This window comes from Dysidea avara, chromosome 6 (assembly GCF_963678975.1).
Source record: "Dysidea avara chromosome 6, odDysAvar1.4, whole genome shotgun sequence".
In the NCBI taxonomy this organism is placed as follows: Eukaryota; Metazoa; Porifera; class Demospongiae; order Dictyoceratida; family Dysideidae; genus Dysidea; species Dysidea avara.
The window spans coordinates 27,012,926-27,036,578 of record NC_089277.1 but is presented as its reverse complement, the minus strand read 5'-3'; the positions used below and the strand labels follow the sequence as shown (position 1 = coordinate 27,036,578).

At 38.1% G+C, this 23,653-nt stretch overlaps 1 protein-coding gene across 1 annotated transcript in view; it reads right to left on the bottom strand.

Annotated features, from left to right (window-relative positions):
* Positions 1-23,653, bottom strand: part of LOC136257975 (uncharacterized) — a gene marked incomplete at its 3' end in the record, with an annotated part of 56,750 nt that overhangs the window by 6,000 nt on the left and 27,097 nt on the right. The window contains 6 exon segments of the mRNA XM_066051276.1: positions 700-756; positions 803-891; positions 946-1,047; positions 7,380-7,551; positions 8,814-8,966; positions 20,587-20,745. Coding sequence (XP_065907348.1) covers positions 700-756; positions 803-891; positions 946-1,047; positions 7,380-7,551; positions 8,814-8,966; positions 20,587-20,745 — 732 coding nt within the window.

The window sequence follows — 23,653 nt, the reverse complement described above, 5'->3', positions numbered from 1 at the left end:
GTCATTTATTGGTCACATGATTTAGTTTAGTAAGTTTGCTATTTTTATGCATATATAGGACCTTTAATTGTAATTGTGGCTAATAAATGAAGCAAATAAAAGGCAGCATACAATTTAGTATTGCGGCAAATTATAGCCAAAGATTATCAAAAACTAGACTTTTTGACTACTTTTGACCACAATTTGTGCCATAATAATAATAAATTATAAGGTACTTTTATTTGCTCTGTTTGTTAGCCACAAGTACAATGAAATACCTTGTACATCAAAAAAGCAAACTTACACTGTAACTAAGTCATGCGACCAATAAATGGCTGAATTAGATGCCATATAATATGACGTGATAAAGTATATTGCAAAAAAAACAAAAACAACAACAACAAACTTTTATTGACATTTTAATGCATAGGGTCTACTTTCATTATACCTGTGACTTTGTAGAAAAAAGTACTAGCAGGTTACAATTCATCATCATGACACAAATAACAACCAAAGGTAGTAGAAATGCAGTTTTCGGCTGAGTGGATCAGCACTATGGAGCCTCACCAACAATTTATTTATACACAATTAATATTTCTACTATGATACCTTACAATATCTACATATAAAATAAGCTTTTAAAATTCAAGTACCTATAGTAGGGTCAGTAGCTACCTTAATTGAGCATAATGTAATTAACATGGACAAACTAAAACTTACATATGGTTGAGCGGAATGAAATGTTGGCGGAAAATACTTCGCTAAGTGTGGTGTCACCTACATTAACAACCATACTTTGATATATCCACATGTACACTGTTACCTGGAGATAATACAGGAAAGGATACAGCCATGACTTCAGTGGCACAGAAAATATTAGTATACTGGTGATTACAATGATATCAACTATAACTGAAAAACAATAAGATTGCTACGTATAACACAACAAAAATAAGCATGAATCACCTAAGCAAATGATGAGTGCTATGTTGGCTTTACCACAAGAGACACATCTCTTTAGCAGAGCACTGACTGCTTTATCACTATCGCACTTTCCACACAAAACACCTAAATAATCAGCATGACATCATTAATGCACAAACAGAACAGATACCACTGTGTCTATATGGCTACTGATACTACCAGAACTCATTTTTCTCAGTGGCCATGTTGTAGCTACTCATCAAGTTATAGATTGACTGTATAGGCAGTGACAATTTACATAGTCTGAATGAAGCCCCTTGCATTAAAATGACATATGTACAAGCTAGTTAGTTAATCATAAAAAAGACAAGAGTAGTAGATACTAGCATCCTGTGTCAGTACCAAGCTACCTTACTTACAGTCCCTTACTTTATAGCATAGCTGCAATAATTACAATACATCAAAGTAACTAACCAGTAAGAAAAAACCATGTGTACCGCACAGCAATATAAAAATTATACTGTGTTACCATAACAATCTAGTGTAGAATTACCAGCACAAAGAAGTCAACTAATAGAGTACAGTCATGTAGTCATCTTCACTTATAAATACATACATCGTGTAAACACAGATAAAATGTGGCGCATAGTGTTCGCCATCCCACAATCAATTTCATTTCATTTTTGACAAACAGTATTACAACAAAACACATATATATCAAGACACACGGTAGTGTGTCGTGCGGCCCAAGAAGCCGGCGCGCAACCCCGTGAGTATATTGACAGGAAGAAAGAAAACGCAATTTTCGCAACTCCGTAGCTCTGTGCTGCCTTGATGAAACAAGACAAATTTTGCTGTGTAGATTCCCTCCACCTTCAGTACTCCACATTCCAAATTTGAGCGAAATCGCTTCAGGCATTCCTGAGATATGCGACTTCAAAAATTGGCTTAGTTTCTTCGTTTTTTGTTTCTTCTTATTTTTCTTCCTCTTTTCGCACACTTACAAAAACTGCTATAAAACGCGAACGCGTTATCCGATTGCCTTGAAATTTGGCACACAGAAGGGGGGTATAAAGGCGCATCTCTGTACCAACTTTGGCTGGAATACCATAAACAGGCAAAGAGTTATGAGCGATTATGCACGAAAAATGACACCAATATGTTGTCACGCCTACAGGGTAAACCGCGTATGGGAAGAAGCTGAAAATCGGTGGGTGAATAGGTTAACTATTGAACCTCAAACCTTTTGTGGTTTGAAAGAAATCGAGCTAAAAACCAGGAAGATACAGCGAAAAAATCAACAGTGTGTAACAATTACGCAATCGAGATTAGCTAATTTTTATTATTATTATTATTATTATTATTATGCTTGCCACGCCTACCAGATAAACCACTTGGGGTAATGCTTTGAAAATCGCTGTACAGATGGAGTTATCATCTTAGAAAGGCTCTTCAATGGTGTAGAAGAATCAGACTTAAAGCCACGGAGTTATAACACGAAATCCAACTTGGTGTAGCAAGTGCGAGATCGAGACACTCTAATAGAGCAGTCATCCTAATAGAGCAGTCACCCTGAACAGAATTCAAGAGATCAGTTAAAAATAAGTAACCTGTATAGAGATCAGCTACAAACAAATCACCCTGTAGAGAGTTCAGCTACAAACAATTCACCCTGTTCAGACATCAGTTAGAAGAAGTTTTCTTGTAGAGAGTTCAGTTACAAACAAATCACCCTGTTGAAAGATCAGCTAGAAGATGTCACCTTATAGATAGTTCAGTTACAAAGAAACCACCATGTAGAGAATTCAGCTACAAACTAGTGACCCTGTAGATGTATCAGCTAGAAGAAGTTACCTTGTGGAGAGTTCAGCTACAAAGAAACCATTCTGTAAAGAGCTCAGCTGCAAACAAATCACCTATACAGAATTCAGCTACAAACAAATCACCCTGTAGAGAGATCAGCTAGAAGAAGTTACCTTGTAGATAGTTCAGCTACAAACAAATCATCCTGTAGAGAGATTAGCTAGAAGAAGTTACCTTGTAGATAGTTCGGCTACAAACAATTCACCCTGTACAGAGCTCAGTTAAAATAGGTTTCCTTGTAGAGAGTTCAGCTACAGACAAATCACCCTGTAGAGAGATCAGTTAGAAGAAGTTACCTTGTAGATCGTTCAGCTACAAACAATTCACCCTGTAAAGAGATCAGCTAGAAGAAGTTACCTTGTAGAGAGTTCAGCTACAAAGAAACCATCATGTAGAGAATTCATCCGCAAACAAATCATGTATAGAGTTCAGCTACAAACAAATCTCCCTGTAGAGAGATCAGCTAGAAGAAGTTTCTTTGTAGAAAGTTCTGCTACAAACAAATCACCCTGTAGAAAAATCAGCTAGAAGAAATCACCTTGTAGAGAGTTCAGCTTCAAAGAAACAATCATGTGAGAGTTCAGGTACAAATAAATTGTCCTGTAGAGAGATCAGCTAGAAGAAGTTACCTTGTAGAGAGTTCAGCTACAAAGAAACCATCATGTAGATAGTTCAGGTACAAACAAATCACCCTGTAGAAAGATCAGCTATAGAAGAAATCACCTTGTAGAGAGTTCAGCTACAAAGAAACTATCATGTAGAGAGTTCAACTACAAACAAATCACCCTGTAGAAAGATCAGCTATAGAAGAAATCACCTTGTAGAGAGTTCAGCTACAAAGAAACCATCATGTAGAGAGTTCAGCTACAAACAAATCGGCCTGTAGAGAGATCAGCTAGAAGAAATTACCTTGTAGAGAGTTCAGCTACAAAGAAACCATCATGTAGAGAGTTCAGCTGCAAACAAATCACTCTGTAGAGAACTCAGCTACAAACAAATCGCCCTGTAGAAAGATTAGCTAGAAGAAGTTACCTTATAGGGAGTTCAGCTATGAACAGAGCACCCTATAGAGAGTTCAGCTACAAACAAATCACCCTGTAGAGAGTTCAGCTACAAACAAATCACCCTGTAGAGAGTTCAGTTACAAAGAAACCACCATGTAGAGAGTTCAGCTGCAAAATAAATCAATCACTCTGTTGAGAGTTCAGCTAGAAGAAGTCACCTTGTAGAGAGTTAAGCTGCAAATAAATCACCCTGTAAAAGAATTCAGCTACAAACAAATCACCCTGTAGAAAGATCAGTTAGAAGAAGTTACCTTGTAGAGAGTTCAGCTACAAAGAAACCACCATGTAGAGAGTTCAGCTGCAAACAAATCACCTGTAGAGAGTTCAGCTAGAAACAAGTCACCCTGTAGAGAGATCAGCTAAAAACAAGTCACCCTGTAGAGAGTTCAGCTAGAAGAAGTCACATTGTAGACAGTTCAGCTACAAAGAAACTACCACGTAGAGAGTTCAGCTGCAAACAAATCATCCTGTAGAGAGTTCAGCTAGAAGAAGTCACCTTTAAGAGAGTTCAGCTACAAAGCAACCACCATGTAAAGAGTTCAGCTGCAAAAAACTCAATCACCTTGTAGAAAGTTTGGCTAGAAGAATTTACCTTGTAGAGAGTTCAGCTACAAAGAAACCACCATGTAAAGAGTTCAGCTGCAAAAAACTCAATCACCTTGTAGAAAGTTTGGCTAGAAGAAGTTACCTTGTAGAGAGTTCAGCTACAAAGAAACCACCATTTAGAGAGTTCAGCTACAAAGTAACCACCATGTAGAGAGTTCAGCTGCAAACAAATCACCTATAGAGAGTTCAGCTAGAAACAAGTCACCCTGTAGAGAGTTCAGCTAGAAGAAGTCACATTGTAGAGAGTTCAGCTACAATGAAACTCCCATGTAGAGAGTTCAGCTGCAAACAAATCACCCTGTAGAGAACTCAGCTACAAACAAATATGCAGTGTAAAAAGATCAGCTAGAAGAAGTTACCTTGTAGAGAGTTCAGCTACAACGAAACCACCATGTAGAGAGTTGAGCTACAAACAAATCACCTGTAGAGAGTTCAGCTAGAAACAAGTCACCCTGTAGAGAGATCAGCTAGAAACAAGTCACCTTGTAGAGAGTTCAGCTAGAAGAAGTCACGTTGTAGAGAGTTCAGCTACAAAGAAACCACCATTTAGAGAGTTTAGCTGCAAACAAATCACCCAGTAGAAAGTTCAGCTATGAACAGATCACCCTGTTGAGAGTTCCGTTAGAAACAAGGAATCCTGTAGAGAGATCACCTAGAAGTATCGCCTTGTAGAGAGTTCAGCTACAAACAAATCACCTGTAGAGAGTTCAGCTACAAACAAATCACCCTGTAGAGAGATCAGCTAGAAGTAGTCACCTTGTAGAGAGTTCAGCTATAAAGAAACCACCATATAGAGAATTCAGCTGCAAACAAACACCCTGTAGAGAACTCAGCTACAAACAAATCGCCCTGTAGAAAGATCAGCTAGAAGAAGTTACCTTGTAGGGATTTCAGCTGCAAACAAATCACCCTGTAGAGAGTTCAGCTACAAAGAAACCATTCTGTAAAGAGCTCAGCTGCAAACAAATCACTTGTACAGAATTCAGCTACAAACAAATCACCCTGTAGAGAGATCAGCTAGAAGAAATTACCTTGTAGATAGTTCAGCTACAAACAAATCACCCTGTAGAAAGATCAGTTAGAAGAAGTTACCTTGGAGAAAGTTCAGCTACAAAGAAACCATTTTGTAAAGAGCTCAGCTGCAAACAAATCACCTGTACAGAATTCAACTACGAACAAATCACCTTGTAGAGAGATCAGCTATAAGAAGTTACCTTGTAGATAGTTCAGCTACAAACAAATCTCCCTGTAGAGAGATCAGCTAGAAGAAATTACCTTGTAGAGAGTTCAGCTACAAAGAAACCACCATGTAGAGAGTTCAGCTGCAAAGAAATCACCCTGTAGAAAATTCTGCCAGAAACAAATTGCCCTGTAGAAAGATCAGTTAGAAGAAGTTATCTTGTAGAGAGTTCAGCTACAAAGAAACCACCATGTAGAGAGTTCAGCTAGAAGAAATTACCTTGTAGAGAGTTCAGCTACAAAGAAACCATCATCTAGATAGTTCAGCTGCAAACAAATCACCTGTAGAGAGTTCAGCTACAAACAAATCTCCTTGTAGAGAGATCAGCTAGAAGAAATTACCTTGTAGATAGTTCAGCTACAAACAAATCACCCTGTAGAAAGATCAGTTAGAAGAAGTTACCTTGGAGAAAGTTCAGCTACAAAGAAACCATTTTGTAAAGAGCTCAGCTGCAAACAAATCACCTGTACAGAATTCAACTACGAACAAATCACCTTGTAGAGAGATCAGCTATAAGAAGTTACCTTGTAGATAGTTCATCTACAAACAAATCTCCCTGTAGAGAGATCAGCTAGAAGAAATTACCTTGTAGGGAGTTCAGCTACAAAGAAACCACCATGTAGAGAGTTCAGCTGCAAAGAAATCACCCTGTAGAAAATTCTGCCAGAAACAAATTGCCCTGTAGAAAGATCAGTTAGAAGAAGTTACCTTTTAGAGAGTTCAGCTACAAAGAAACCATTCTGTAAAGAGCTCAGCTGCAAACAAATCACCTATACAGAATTCAGCTACAAACACATCACCCTGTAGAGAGATCAGCTAGAAGAAGTTACCTTGTAGATCGTTCAGCTACAAACAATTCACCCTGTAGAGAGAGCAATTAGAAGAAGTCACCTTGTAGAGTGTTCAGTTACAAAGAAACCACCATGGAGATTTCTGTAATCAATATAATATTATGTGACCGGATTTGCGAAAAGGGGTCTTCCACACACATCCAATTCTGTAACCGTTGGAGACCATAACTCAGTGTTCAAGTAACATATTAACCTGAAAATTTCACCATGTATTCAGCTATAGTGGTGCTCACCACTGCCCAAATATCAAGGCAATAGCTCTTTCCAATCTGAAGTTATCAATTGTCAAAGTTGGCAAATTGGATGTGTGTGGAAGACCCCTTTTCGCAAATTCGGTCACATATGTATTATACAGTATATATAATTTGTACATTTACTGATAAAATATTTAAAGTACATCTACTTCATCTTTTCTTCTTCCTGTAGTAAAGAAAAAAACATAGGTTAAAAAAGTCCCAAAGCTGGCCATAGGCCGGCTTTGGGGTATACAAATACAAAAAGAAATGAAATCTAATCCAAAACAGCCAAGCTGTAAAAAAAGTGTGCGGCCCTCAGAAAGGCTATGGTGAAAAAAGATGTGAAATCCAAGGTGGCGGCCAAGAAATGGCTGTGATGGTAGGTTAATGGTAAAAATTTTAATAATGACAATTTAGGTAAATTTTGTGAAGTGGCACAAAAATTCACCTGAATTGTCGTTATTAAAATTTTTACCATTAACCTACCATCACAGCCATTTCTTGGCCGCCACCTTGGATTTCACATCTTTTTTCACCATAGCCTTTCTGAGGGCCGCACACTTTTTTTACAGCTTGGCTGTTTTGGATTAGATATATATATATATATATATAATACCTTCTCTGTCACAGACACACTGCTGATCATTGTCCTCATAATAATAGATGTTATTACAGATGCTACTACTACCATCCACTCTGCTGCACTGACAGTAACCAGGTGGACACTGGTAGTATTCCAACCTTCCATTAATTGATCCATCATCAACATAATGAGCCCACTGGCCTTCCTGTAATGAAAAGATAGTAATTCATGTGTGTGTCTATTATGTATTTATATATACAGGTAGTGTGGTTGTTGAAATAAATGCAAATTTTACACATTATACAGTTTCATCGCGAACTGCAAAACAATTGTCATACTTCTAATATAATGCTGCCAAGATGTATACAGTAATAATATTGTCAATGGATTTAGCAAATTCAACCATATGGGCACAAAAGCCTATCGAGATAACACCAGCACAAAGTTGCTGACTAACAATTTCTACATTAAACTTGCCTTCAACTTGTTTGATCTGCCTTGGAAGATGGTTTTCTGGTGGCCTGTATAACCATGCCAGATGTCTGTACAGGTCTGTGTACACCAGGGATGTACTAGAGAGTTCAAACACTCTGGATAAATGAGCGTGGAGGTGAATGTCTGTTTTGTGAGATTTCTGCCTATTTCCTGCCTCTGACAAGCTGTTTTGTGGTCTAGTGGCTTCAACTACCATCCTTGTCCATTTTGTAGTCTACCTTTTGCCCACCCCACCATCCCCCACCCTCTGCCCCCTTTTGAGGACTCGTGATATAGCAACACTGTTGAAAAATCTACAGAAAATGGCAGGGAACCTCTATAAGGATTACCTTGTCTGCTAGATGGTCTTAAAGGTCATGAATAGCTACATCATTGGTGAAAATCCATACATGTAGCTGCCAGGGCTAGTGGATTTTATTGCTTTAAAATATTAAAATACTTTTTCTATGAATTTAGTGTGTTCACACAAGTAATTCTCCAAAATTCAGTCACAATTATACAAACATAAAATTTTTCCAGTGAATTTTTATACGGCAATAACCTATAATTGTATTTACTATTGCACTATACTTTACAGCATAGGTAAAATGTATGGTAGCAATACAACTGCATTAGGCAATCTTGTAATATATAATTTTTGGGCATACGTACATCATATTTTTGGAAATATGTTAGTACTACAGTATTATTGGTATCATTTTGCTGCAAAAAATGGTATGTAAATTTTAAGTCACATATATGTAATATGATGCACCATTCATAAAATGTTCTAGTGTGCACCAACATACAGTAGTTGTAGCTAAATGGATATAGACAAAACTTCAGGTTTGCAAGTGTCTTGAAACCGAAGTTATGGTCCTCCAAGTATACAGAATAGGATGTGTGTGCAAGACCCCTTTCCCCAAATCTGGTAAAAAAAGAGTAACAATTGCCAAAATCCATCTGCGCATGCATGTACACCTACATACGTACCTTCAGCACTATCTGGTTTTCACCTACACAGCTAACAATATTCTGATCATCATCATCATTACACCGACACTGGTACTCATCCTCTTCATCAATAGAGTGGAGTGCATGACCAGGAGGACAAGGAGTGACAGTCAAGTTGAAATACTCAACTTGCTATACATTTAAGGCAAATCAGTAGTAATCTACCACATTAACTTATTCTAAACTGCATGTCAATGACATGAATTATAAAGAAATGACAATAACAAATTTACATCCCAGTGTCTCAAAGTGTTGCACTTGTGATAGAGTGGCTTTACTACTGTTACCCAGTGATAACTAACATATCACCCTGTAGTGAAGGAACTCAGACTGGTTTGTGACATCATAACAACCACGAATAGTCAATATAGAAATGTTAGTAGCTACAAACAACACAGTAGTACAATAGTTACACTTGCAAATCTTACAACAAAATGGTTAATCCTTTGCACATAACACTATGCCAATGCAATGGTTTAAACAAATGCCAAGAAACCTTCTTTGTTGAATTTTGCCCTGGCAATCAGTCCCAGCTGTCACTACAGTGAGGAACGAACTTCTTTTGATAATGTCTCACTCCATCATTATTTTTTATCTTGGACTAAACTTCTGTTTTATCTTAGACTACTTGCCAGTCTTTTGGCCCTTTTGTGCTATGCTATCTATCAACCCCACTTCATAAAACTATTTATTGCTACTTAAAAGCCTGTAATAGCATCTCTCTAGTAGCTACAAATTAAAGTCTCTACACAATTTGTATAAAATCTTGAGCACACCAACTCCAACTCAAAAAGGAACATATTTCAATATCAGTCTGTATATATCTGTTATTACACTTGTCCCCAGCTCCACATGTAATAACCATGATATCGCCCTTGTAAGGGTGTACCAAAATTTCATGCATTAATACAAATTACATGCAGTACTTACCTTACCAATGTTAACCCCGGTGCTGTAGTTAGTTAGGTTACTTAAAGCCAAATTTAAAATTAATGTGGACAAAAGCACCAAACTTTCTCCACATATGTATAGTACAACCTTAACTTTAATTTTTTTGATAGGATCAATCTTATTCTAAAAAGGGCCTTTCCATAAAAGCATTTATAGATACGTAACTAAATAATGTTTAAAAATTGGTAAACCATATAATTGCTAATTTTGCTCTTTTTACAAGAGAAGTGCAAAACATTGTACAGGGTTGTAGATCAAACTAAGACCTGATAAACAGTAATATTGCTCTCCAGCACAAGCTTTAATTATTCAATGCAGACAAGTGATCCACAAACTGTATATAGAGGAATTTCTATATAGTTGCTCACTAAGGGTAATAATCATATGTAGTGATTAGTTTGTGATATCAAGACACACGGTAGTGTGTCGTGCGGCCCAAGAAGCCAGCGCGCAACACCCATGAGTATATTGACAGGAAGAAAGAAAATGCACTTTTTGCACCTCCGTAGCTCTATGCTCCTTGATAAAACAAGACGATCTTTGCTGTGGACATGCCCTCCAACTTCACTACTCCACATTCCAAATTTGAGCGAAATCGCTTCAAGCGTTCCCGAGATATGAGACTTCAAAAATTGGCTTAGTTTCTTCATGTTTTTTCCCTCTTACTTTCTTCCTCTTGTCGCACACTTACAAAAACTGCTATAAAATACTAACGCCATATAGAGCAGTTTCAAAACCATGGTAACCAAAATTATGCAATGGACCACACCCAAATCGCCATGTTTTTGTACCAGACTACTTGATGTTGCAAGTTGAATTCCTCGCTAAATTCATGCCAAGACTTATTAATACGTGAGTAAAATAGATGCCAGTGATAGAATAAAGTATGTAAGTGAGTTATTAGGCATTAAAAGATCCGTACTGCCTCCCAACAGGGCAGTTTCGTAGGAAAGAGAAATGCGTAAAGATGGATTTGGCCAAATTGCGGCCTATTCACCACCCAAAGGTGGTTAAAACTAGGGGAAACTTGAAGTATAGGTCTTTATCCAGCATCACAGCAGCGTACAGCCACATCCAGCTATCCCAGGATTAGCCAGAGCTCCTGAAAGGCACAAGACCGGTGATGGCGTACTACCAAACTGTGATAAACGCCAGCAAAAGAAGACTCTTAGTGGTGAATTTTACTAGAGTTAAGTTTATCTAATCCAAAACAGCCAAGCTGTAAAAAAAGTGTGCGGCCCTCAAAAAGGCTATGGTGAAAAAAGATGTGAAATCCAAGGTGGCGGCCAAGAAATGGCTGTGATGGTAGGTTAACGGTAAAAAATTTTAATAATGACAATGCAGGTGAATGTGCCGCTTGGTCTTGGCACAAAATTCACCTGCATTGTCATTATTAAAATTTTTACCATTAACCTACCACCACAGCCATTTCTTGGCCGCCACCTTGGATTTCACATCTTTTTTCACCATAGCCTTTTTGAGGGCCGCACACTTTTTTTTTACAGCTTGGCTGTTTTGGATTAGATTTCACTTCTTTTTGTGTTTGTATACTACAAAGCCGGCCTATGGCCAGCTTTGGGACTTTTTTAACCTATCTTTTTTTCTTTACCACAGAAAGAAGAAAAGATGAAGTAGATGTACTTTAAATATTTTATCAGTAAATGTACAAATTATATATATATATATATAATACATATATTTATTACAGAAATCTCCATGGTGGTTTCTCTTTAACTGAACACTCTACAATGTGACTTCTTCTAGATGCTCTCTCTACAGGGTGAATTGTTTGTAGCTGAACGATCTACAAAGTAACTTCTTCTAGCTGATCTCTCTACAGGGTGATTTGTTTGTAGCTGAATTCTGTACAGGTGATTTGCTTGCAGCTGAGCTCTTTACAGAATGGTCTCTTTGTAGCTGAACTCTCTACAAGGTGACTTCTTCTAACTGATCTTTCTACAAGGCAATTGGTTTGTGGCTGAATTTTCTACAGGGTGATTTCTTTGCAGCTGAACTCTCTACATGGTGGTTTCTTTGTAGTTGAACTCTCTACAAGGTAATTTCTTCTAGCTGATCTCTCTACAGGGTGATTTGTTTGTAGCTCAATTCTATACAGGTGATTTGTTTGCAGCTGAGCTCTTTACAGAATGGTTTCTTTGTAGCTGAACTCTCTATAAGGTGACTTCTCTAGCTGATGTCTCTACAAGGTCACTAGTTCGTAGCTGAACTCTCTACATGGTGGTTTCTTTGTAACTGAACTTTCTACAAGGTGACTGCTTCTAGCTGATCTTTCTACAGGGTGATTTGTTTGTAGCTGAACTCTCTACAAGGTAACTTCTTCTAGCTGATCTCTTTACAGGGAGATTTGTTTGTAGCTGAACTCTCTACAGGTGATTTGTTTGAAGCTGAACTCTCTAAAATTAATGATGGTTTCTTTGTAGCTGAACTCTCTACAAGGTAACTTCTTCTAGCTAATCTCTCTACAGGGTGATTTATTTGCAGCTGAACTCTCTACAAGGTGACTTCTTCTAGCTGAACTCTCTACAGAGTGATTGATTTTATTTGCAGCTGAACTCTCTACATGGTGGTTTCTTTGTAACTGAACTTTCTACAGGGTGATTTGTTTGTAGCTGAACTCTCTACAGGGTGATCTGTTCGTAGCTGAACTCCCTACAAGATAACTTCTTCTAACTAATCTTTCTACAGGGCGATTTGTTTGTAGCTGAGTTCTCTACAGGGTGATTTGTTTGCAGCTGAACTCTATACATGGTAGCTTCTTTGTAGCTGAACTCTCTACAATGTGACTTCTTCTAGCTGAACTCTCTACAGGGTGACTTGTTTCTAACTGATCTCTCTACAGGGTGACTTGTTTCTAGCTGAACTCTCTACAGGGGATTTGTTTGCAGCTGAACTCTCTACAAGGTGACTTCTTCTAGATGATCTGTAGGGTGAATTGTTTGTAGCTGAACTCTCTACAGGTGATGTGTTTGTAGCTGAACTTTCTACAAGGTGATACTTCTAGCTGATCTCTCTACAGGATGACTTGTTTCTAACTGAACTCTCAACAGGGTGATCTGTTCATAGCTGAACTTTCTACAGGGTGATTTGTTTGCAGCTTAACTCTCTACATGGTGGTTTCTTTGTAGCTGAACTCTCTACAAGAAAACTTCTTCTAGCTGATCTTTTTACAGGGCATGTTTGTTTGTAGCTGAGTTCTCTACAGGGTGATTTGTTTGCAGCTGAACTCTCTACATGATGGTTTCTTTGTAGCTGAACTCTCTACAAGGTGACTTCTTCTAGCTGATATAGGGTGAATTGTTTCTAGATGAACTCTCTACAGGGTGACTTGCATGTAGCTGAATTGTCTATCAGATTAACTGTTTGTAGCTGAATTCCGTACAGAATATCCTGCAATGTAATATAATTCTGTAATGGAGTAAGTTATAAACGTAGTTGAATGCTCTATTAGGGTGACTGTTCTATTAGAGTATCTCTATCTCGCATTTGCCACACGTAGTTGCCTTTCGAATTGTAACTCAGTGGTTTGCAGGGCCGCCCAGAGAAATTAAGGGGCCCAGGGCAAAGAGTTAAAGTGGGGCCCTTGACCCAAGTTGTAAAGTGAAGACCAAAAAAAAAAAAAGGTCACAACCTGCTGGCAAAGACAATAACTACCCATCACCAACCATATCTCCTTATCTATAAGCTTGCTACACTGCTCCTCTGAAGAATACTGTGACTGCTCTATTAGAGTATTTAGATCTGACTGCTCTATTAGAGTATATCGATCTTTTAAACAGGTATTCAGGGGGACCTTCATGGGGCCTCCTGGGGCCCCTTTCAGGCTGGGGCCCGGGGCAAAATGCCCCAGTTGCCCCCCCCCCCCCCCCCTGTGGGCGGCCCTGGTGGTTTGTAATCCGATTCTTCTGTACTACTGCAAGGACTTTCTATGATGATTATTCCAGCTACACACTGATTTTCAGCTCATTGCTCTAAGCGGTTTGCCTGGTAGATGTGAAAACTAATAGTTTTTTTATTCATAAATATCGATCGCGTAATTTTGACACAGGTTGGGTTTTGTGTCATATCTCCATGGTCTTTATCTCAATTCCTTTCAAACCACAAAAAGGCACTCCTACAATAGTTACTCCATCTACATATAAATGTTCAACTCATTCCTCCAAGGGGTTTACCCTGTAGGCGTGACAGACCTTCGACCTTATTTTACGCACATAATCGGTCATAACTCCGTGTATGTTTATCGGATTCCTACCAAAGTTGGCACTGCGATCCGCCTTAACGAGCCCTTCAAGTGTGCCAAATTTCAGCCCTATCCGAGTACGCATTCGTGTTTTATGTAAATATTTTAATAACGACAAATCAGGTGAATTTGGTGCCGCTTGGTCTTGGCACAAAATTCACCTGAATTGTCATTATTAAAAATTTTACCATTAACCTACCATCACAGCCATTTCTTGGCCGCCACCTTGGATTTCACATCTTTTTTCACCATAGCCTGTCTGAGGGCCACATTTTTTTACAGCTTGGCTGTTTTGGATTAGATTTCACTTCTTTTTGTATTTGTATACCCCAAAGCCAGCCTATGGCCGGCTTTAGGGCTTTTTTTAACCTATCATTTTTTCTTTACCACAGGAAGAAGAAAAGATGAAGCAGGGTGATTTCTTTGTAGCTGACCTCTCTACAAGGTTATCCTTCTAGCTGATCTCTCTACTGGATGACTTGTTTGTAGCTGAACTCTCTACAGGGTGGTTTGTTTGTAGCTGAATTTTCTACAGGGCGATTTGTTTGCAGCTGAACTCTCTACATGGTAGTTTCTTTGTAGCTGAGCTATCTACAATGTAACTTCTTCTAGCTGAACTCTCTACAGGGTGACTTGTTTCTAGCTGATCTCTCTACAGGGTGACTTGTTTATAGCTGAACTTTGTACAGGGTGATTTGTTTGTAGCTGAATTCTCTACAGGGTAACTTGTTTCTAGCTGATCTCTGTACAGGGTGACTTGTTCCTAGCTGAACTGTCTACAGGTGATTTGTTTGCGGCTGAACTCTCTTACATGGTGGTTTCTTTGTAGCTGAACTCTCTACAAGGTGACTTCTTCTAGCTGATCTATCTACAGGATGACTTGTTTCTAACTGAACTCTCTACAGTGTGATCTGTTCATAGCGGAACTTTCTACTGGGTGGTTTGTTTGCAGCTGAATACTTTGCATGATTGTTTGTTTGTAACTGAACTCTCTACAAGGTAACTTATTCTAGCTGATCTCTCTACAGGGCAATTTGTTTGAGCTGAACTCTCTACATGATGGCTTCTTTGTAGCTGAACTCTCTATTAGGTACCTTCTTCTGGCTGATCTGACTACAGGGTGACTTGTTTGTAGCTGAATTCCCTACAGAATAACTTGCAATGTAATATAATTGAGTAAATTATAAATGCAGCTGAATGCTTTATTAGGGTGACTGTTCTATTAGAGTATCTCGATCTCGCATTTGCTACACGTAGTTGCCTTTCGAATCATAACTCAGTGGTTTGTAATCCGATTCTTCTGTACTACTGCAAGGACTTTCTATGATGAGTATTCCAGCTACATACTGATTTTCAACTCATTGCTCTAAGCGGTTTGCCTGATAGACACGAAAACTAATAGTTTTTTTATTCATAAAAATCGATCGCGTAATTTTGACACAGGTCGGGTTTTGTGTCATATCTCTGTGGTCTTTATCCCAATTCCTTTCAAACCACAAAAAGGCACTCCTACGATGGTTGCTCCATCTACATAGCAATTTTCAACTGATTCCTCAAAGGAGTTTACCCTGTAGGCGTGACAGACCTTCGACCTTATTTTACGCAAATAATTGGTCATAACTCCGTGAATGTTCATCGGATTCCTACCAAAGTTGGTACAGCGATCCGCCTTGATGAGCCTGTTACGTGTGCCAAATTTCAGCCCGATCCGAGCACGCATTCGTGTTTTATGGCGGATTTTGCGAAGTGTACGAAATGAAGTAGAAGAAAAAAACGAAGAAATTAAAACGACATTTTGTTCGCTCGTATCTCGGAAATGGCTAGAGCGATTTTCTTCAAATTTGGTGTGTAAACTCCCCTTGCTGGCCGGCACCTCTCTAGTAAATTTGGTTCCAATCATATAAGGGATCACAGAGCTACATAGGTGTGAAAATTTCGCTTTCTTTCTTCCTGTTAATATAGACTACTCACTGGTGGCACACCGGTTTCTTGGGCTGCACGACACACTACCGTGTGTCTTGATGTAATGTGGAAAAAATCCATGGTGACTGCACCCCATGGTTAGCTATCAGTGTTGGGCCGGTGCTTTTCAAAAGTAGTATTATTACTTATTACTTAATTGTTACTACAACTGTGATGGAACACATTAAAGTTATTTATTGTAATTTGGGTGAAAAGATCAAAGTGAAAAGTGTACTTTTATTATATAGTTATACAACGGCCACGAGTGCTCTGCCTGATATAAATGCACGAGCCTGAGGGCCGTCAGGCCCGAAGGCAAGTGCGTTTATACAGGCAGAGCACGAGTGCACGTTGTATAACTGTTATGTACCACTCACCTAATAGGTGGGAAGAGTCTCACAAGACAGCTGTAACACTTATAAAGGCCAGGTTTCTAACATCGATTGTGGGTAACCAAGCCAGACGTTGCGATGACGTTCCCCCTGTAGTACTGCAGCCACCTGAGATATTGAAAGCTAGTACGCTATGGGTTATATCACTAACCTGCATTCGCTGTTCGACTCTCATCATGTAGTGCTCAGCATGCCAGTGTACCATATAGACTAAGCACCAGACTAATCACCATAGTGATTCTCTCGAGCGAAAAAAAGCAGCTAAATAGACGATTTAAGTAAACAAAACCTAACTACTAAACGATACTAGTCTAATTCTTACTATTGACACTGGCTAAACTCGAATCTGGTGGCATGACAAAACTGGTTCCCACAATCGAACGTAAAGGTTAGTATTATTTAGAATGTATTTGTTTTATTGAGTCATTGTCGAAGTGGACTACAGTTTAATCTGGGCTAAGATGGCACCAGACTAGTAAGGTGTATAAGTACGTTTATATATGTGTAGACTAGAGTTGTGGCCACCCGCGTTGGCTTTTTCGATCGCCATTGGCTGCTTGTAAACATTATACGTATTGGTGACGTTATGGCCCACAATCGACCTTTACATGTCAGGCTATAAAAGAATTCGAGTGATCTGTGAAGTGTCTTTCCACCTATTAGGTGAGGTGTCGTAGTGGTCTTCGCCACCGGCACTTGTGCTATGCTGCACAAACCGCAGCCAGTGCAATATCTGTATATTGCACTGCGGTCGGTGCATTATAACTTATAATGCACTCGTTGTGGTCTACAAAACCGCAACCAGTGTGTTATAAGTTATAATGCACTCGCTGCGGTCTGCAGCAGTGCAATATACAAATTATGGCACTGGCGGTGCCTTTGAACTGCCCGCGCAGAGTGGTACATTTCTATATTGTACACCTGGCTGCACACTTCAAAGCTGGCAGGGTGCTGTATTTATTTCAACTGTGCTGTATTTGCCGAAGTGTGCAGTATCTTCCCTTTGATCCCAATACAGCACTGTTAAAACAGTAAACAAGTTGACCAAAGCATGACCAATGCCAGACACATTCTCGCATTCTTTTCACCAAACCACTGCAATGTTATGAAGCCATTCAACAATTATGACGTATAATAAACACATAGAACGACCTAAACACAAGTGGGTGAATTACCCTGAAAGCCGTTCTTAGCGAAGGAACAGAGCACATGGCGTTATCAACACTACAAAATGACTCCTGTCCACGTTGTAAAGCCAGGTGGAACACGATAAGTTAATTCGCTCCAGTTGCCTTCGTGGTATCGTTCCCAGCGCAACACCATGGCTTCTATAAATACACTCTCACCCGCTAAACACGATAGCAAGCCTCTCTATAACAAAGTCATAGACTTACTCGTCGGCATTAAGCCAGGCCTCAACCGCAGTTTGCCACTTAACTGTCGCTCTCGGCAGCTCAAATCAATTAAAGCTACGTAGCTAGCTAGCTTCATCACGCTGGTGCTCTGACGCTGGTGCAGTATGAACGAGTATGAATAATGTTAATCACTGCACTGAATACACACGGTCTCGAACTTACGCGGATAGGCACTCACCTCCTGCTACTTGGCATCACCCCCACTCTTCGCAGCCACTACTTTAGTACAATAAACCAGTTAAAGCACCGCCGCGAGTGCAATATGGAAAAATAGCACGAGGGCGTGGGCGAGAGACTAATACAGCACGAGGCGAAGCCGAGTGCTGTATTAGTCTCTCGCCCACGCCCTCGTGCTATTTTTCCATATTGCACTCGCGGCGGTGCTTTAACTAGTATATATTACTTCAGTTTAAAAGTAATTTATATTATGTACATATTACACAAAGGTACTTCATTAGGTAATAATATTACAGTAATGTGCTAGTTAGGTAAAGTGTTAGTACTTTGTTAGGTAATAATACTACAGTCAAGTGCTACTTAAGTAACTTGTTAGTGCTTCATTAGGTAATAATATTACAATATAACGAGTGGTAATGCGCTACTTTAGTAACACATTACTTTTGTGAAATAATCACCTGTTAGATATTACTAGCCTTAGAAATGTAGCGTGTTATATTACTTTGTTACTGCATTAAGTAATAATATTACATTACACATTACAAAATTAATAATACATGTTACGCCCAACACTGTGGACGATTCGATTCGGTTATACTGTATTTAAATCACACTTTGCTCTCTCTCACAAAGAATTTAGAACCTGGTGAAATTCTATACCATGAATTTCCAGATAGCTTTTATTAAGAAAGAGTAGAGTATAAAAATGTTATCGCAGTGTTAGTCTTTCAAATTCTCACATGCGAAAAGGGGCCTTCCACACACATCCAAGATACCAACTTTGACGATTCATAACTTCAGATTACAATAAGCTTTTGGCTTGAAATTTGGGCTGTAGTGAGAAATAACATAGGTTAAGTGATGGAGAAATTTGAGATTTGTGCACGGTTTGACAACTAAGTTATGGTCCTCTAAATTCATAGAATTGGATGTGTGCAGAAGACCCTTTTCACAAATACAGTCACATAATCAGTCCTGCAAATATAAGTTTGACTATGCAGTACTGATTAGTTTTCAGAAGAACTTAGTTCTTTTGCTTGCTACTTTCATCTCTCTGCTATGATACAATTGTTGTATCATAAGCAAACAATTGTTGTATCATAAGCAAACAATTGTTGTATCATAAGCAAACAATTGTTGTATCATAAGCAAACAATTGATGAAAGGTACTCTACTAGCGTTTCCTATAGCAGGTACACGGTTAAATTTCTGAGGGGTAAATGCTCCTAGATCTGGGCCCCTTGGCTGGAAATTGCACAGTTCAGTACAAGTTAATCTAAAGATTCTATCTGTCAAAATACGTACATACTTGAGCAGAGTGCATATGAATTTCTCTGTGGGGCACAACACAGCCTTGGGATACTTGTGGTGATGGATTATTGCATATTTTAAGTGATTGTGCTTGAATTGCATGCAAAAAGTAGAGTGGAGATATGTACTGTCCAACTGCTCTAATAGAGTAATTGTGAACAAAACACAAAAATATAGACATGTGTTGATAAATATTTAACTTCAACAACATAATTTATAATTTAATGTTACTTGAAAATTTAAATACTCTAAATTATTCATAAAGTTTCAAATTACTATTTAAAACATCAACATCGCAAAACACATATTTCCAAGCCTTAAATTGTTTCCCAGCAGGCATGCCTGAGGTGGATCTTATCAAAAATTTAATCTTATGTGGTAAGGAACTCACAGAAAAAAAATTTGGTGCTTTTGTCAACATTCTTTTGCTAAGCCAACTAACTATAAGTGAACTCCATAAAAGTAACTTACAGCAATTTTTTAGCTGTGACAAACAACACTCAGGCTACTTGACAGCACAACAGGAGTACATTTGTGTCTATATAGTGTGTTGGTGTGTTCAGTCAACTACCTGTTTGTTCGACCAACAGCACGTTTGTCAGGAAATTTGTCCTGCACTTAATTTTTTTATCATAAGCTCTGTCCTGCACTTAATTTTTTTAGCATACCGATGAGCTTGACAAGTTGAACATTGAGCACTGCAGCATAGGATAATAAGTAAAAATTAAAAGTGTATTAAGCTGGTGCCTACAGATGTAGCTACACACCTGAAACTTTGTTAGCTACTCATACAGTAATTGCACATCAAAATGAATTATTAATTGTAATTTAATTTCTATGATCAAATGAAGTTTGAACAGTTCAAAAAGTGTACAAAGCCATTCTATTTAACAATGGTTATAATCCTGCAAGTACAATATGTGACCTGGCCTGCGATAATAGGGCATGTGGGCACATGATTTTTGCCTACTTTTTCACACTTTCATCACTCATAACGTTTTGTACCATTAGGCTATGGCATTGCAATTTTCAGCGTTTAGTAAGCATTTAATTGGCATCATGATGCAAGTTACAAATGCAAATATATTATTCCAGTACTGAGATATGACCTGTAAAGTGATGGGATGTAGTTTGTGCCCACAGGCCCTGTTTTCGCAGGCCCGGTCACATATGAAGAATTAGATTCACAGTTGTACCTAACAGTAAGCAATTTCTTATGCAAATCTGGTCACAAAAATTATAGCAAAAGATGGTATTTTAAATGAATACCTCAGACTATCACTTACTTGATGACGTGCTCTAATTGCAGACACTGAAATGCTGTATGAATACTGCAATATGTTGTCAGTGATCACTCCTGATGTCTTCAAATTATACTGCACCACAATGCTTGGATCAGACGGCATCAGAGCGCTAGCTACTGGTGAAAACTCAACAGAAGAATTCTAAAAAAGAGTTCACAAACTACTTGTATTGTTGTTATTTACAGTAAAATGTGACAATGTTATTGTGTAGCTAATTATAACTAGTATAGGACACTGATTGTTATTGTATGGTTTATAGGTAAGGGAGTGTCACACATATACTAATTGTAGGTTGATCTTTGACTGGGGTCAAAATCAAAGTCAAGAGTCAAGGTCCTCAAATATCGAGTAGTCAAAGGTCAAACAAGAAAACAAAGTACTACCAATAGTCATGAGAAATTTGTAACCCACAATCAAAATATTTTTATTTATAATTTATGAACTTATACAGCATTGCAATAATCATATATTGCACAATTATTATTAAGCCACTTGGTAGTAGCAGCTAGTTGCAGCAGTGACTGTGCACTTCATGTGACTGATATAATGGATTCGATGAAAGTAATAATTGATTATAATGCTCCAGATGGGGAGCACATTATGAAAGTTTGGCGATTTGAAGCAACCATGACTCTTTTCACTTTCTCCGCTCCTACACAAAAGTGTACTATTAAAATACATACTGTGTATAAATGATCAGCATTATTTTTTGGTGTCCTCACTACATCTGCCTGTTTTATCCTCACAGTCAAGCTGTCAACAGAATGTTGATTTTTGGAGTCTTTGTGTACACTGTTTATATTTGAACTTCAGTTGTTAACCATCCATCATGCACTTTTATCATTCTAACTGGACACTATACTGCTATCTATATTATGGTACCACCAATAGGCTTGAGCCAATTATGCTTTGAAAATTCCCTATTATGCTTTTGAGCAGTGCTCAAAAATCCAGCCATCCAGCCTATTATGCTCAAAATTATGCTCGCAAAATCAAGATTATGCTCGAGAGCTGACTGTTTTATTAGAGTACATCTGCATTTCCGGACTGCTGCATTAGATTAAGCGACTGCTCTATTAGAATATCTCGTTCTTATTTCCATAAAGTGTGAATAATCAGTCAAGAAAAATAACACTGCAGGTTTTTGATATGAAATGCAGTAATAATGTGCAATGTGTTCATGTTGTGCAGTATTTTTGGTGGGTGCACTGCGCATTTTAATTTTAATTTAAATTCTTGAAAATCGTCCTATTATGCTGGCATAATGCTTGATGCTTTTGCTAGCCTATTATGCTCGAAATTATGCCGGCATAATTGGCCCAAACCTAACTACCAAAATCAGTATTCAAAAAAGAAACAGGTGAATTTATACTCCCCTTTCCTAGAGTATTCTCTTGCAAAAATTAGATCCCTAACAAGGCTTTATTTTTATGTACTAATGACTGAGGTGATAATAAGACTCTTGGTGACAATAATAATACTCTCCATTTAAGTGCTCAGTATATTTAAATAGATATGTTCATATTTTATAGTGACATGCACCGGTGCATTTGATCATAAATTTGTGGAGCTGTACAAAGACAGAAATGGTGGAGGAACAAATTCCCATAGTCTCTACCAGAGAATCAAGTGGGGCATAGTGTGATTAATGATATTGATCAATCTGTTATTGCTGATGTCCAATGTAATTGCTGTCATCTGTACAAATAATGGAAGAAGAAACATTCATTCACTGCAGAAAATTAGTTAAAATAGCAGAAAAGCCATTTCATTATACGGTGCTATCATACAGACATGTGAACAATACAAAGGTACTATTATTTCAACACCTTGCTCTGAAATGGCTTTGTCCTTTGGAAGGCATCCTTACCAGTGTGCTCAATGTTATATGTTCTGGGGCATGGAAAATCATCTCCATTATTGTGCAAACTTAATTGTTCCACCTTAAGTAACCCTCATTCAAAAACAAGTCATGCAACGAAAGTTGGGATGACCCATAAGTTTTGCTCTGATTCCCACATGAAAATTGAAGTTCATATACAACAGAAAAAGAAAGCCAAGTTAAAGAAAAGAATAATTCCCTAATGCTAAAAACGGAGAAGGAATTACATAGTAGTTGGCACAACAATGTAAGTACTTATCCCTTTCTAAAAGATTTTATACAGAGTGGCAAAATAAGTGATTTTGATCTGTACTGTCTTTTACACAAAACTGGACAGGTAAGAAAGTGAATGGTCATCACTGTAGAGGTATGTAATGGAAGTTTTTTTGGCAATAATGCACATGCCCGAACAACTTCTGGGATGTGCATAAATACCAGTTTTGGCAATTCCAGAAATCACCAAAATTAGTCATGATCATTTTCCAGAAATTCCAAATTTGGCAACTTTCAGGATGTGCACAATTGGCTATTCCTGTGCACATTGTGGTAGCTTCACAAAGTTACCAACATTGGAACTTATAAGCAGTAGCTAGCTGAAAGTTCCCAAATTTGAAATTTTATGTAGTCTCTTTATATAATTCCTGATATAAAGAATTGATTGTGGGTTTTAGTATCGTAAAAATAGTATTGGTATATAGTACAATTCTTCAATTTTTAGCAAACAAAGATTATGCCAATTTTGGCAAAATTGCTTTTTAGAAATTCCAAAAGTTGTCAATTTTGGTAAACCAATGACTTTCCAATATTGTCAATTTGCTGATTTTATTTTTAGTAATTCCACAACATTGTCAATTTTGGTAATCACAAAACTTGCCAATTTTGCTAATTACAAAACTAGCCAATTTTGGCAATAACAAACTGTGCCAATTTTGGCAATAGCAAACCTTGCCAATTGTGGTAATTACAAACCTTGCCAATTTAGGTAATTATAAAACTTGCCAATTTTGGCAGTAATCACTTGCCATCTCAATACTATGTAGCACGGTGCTACATAGTATTGTGTAGCTCGGTGCAATCACTGACTGTTCTACTAGATCACTGTTACAGTAATAGAGCAATCACTAATTGTTCTACTAGATCACTGTTACAGTATAATAGTATTAGAAC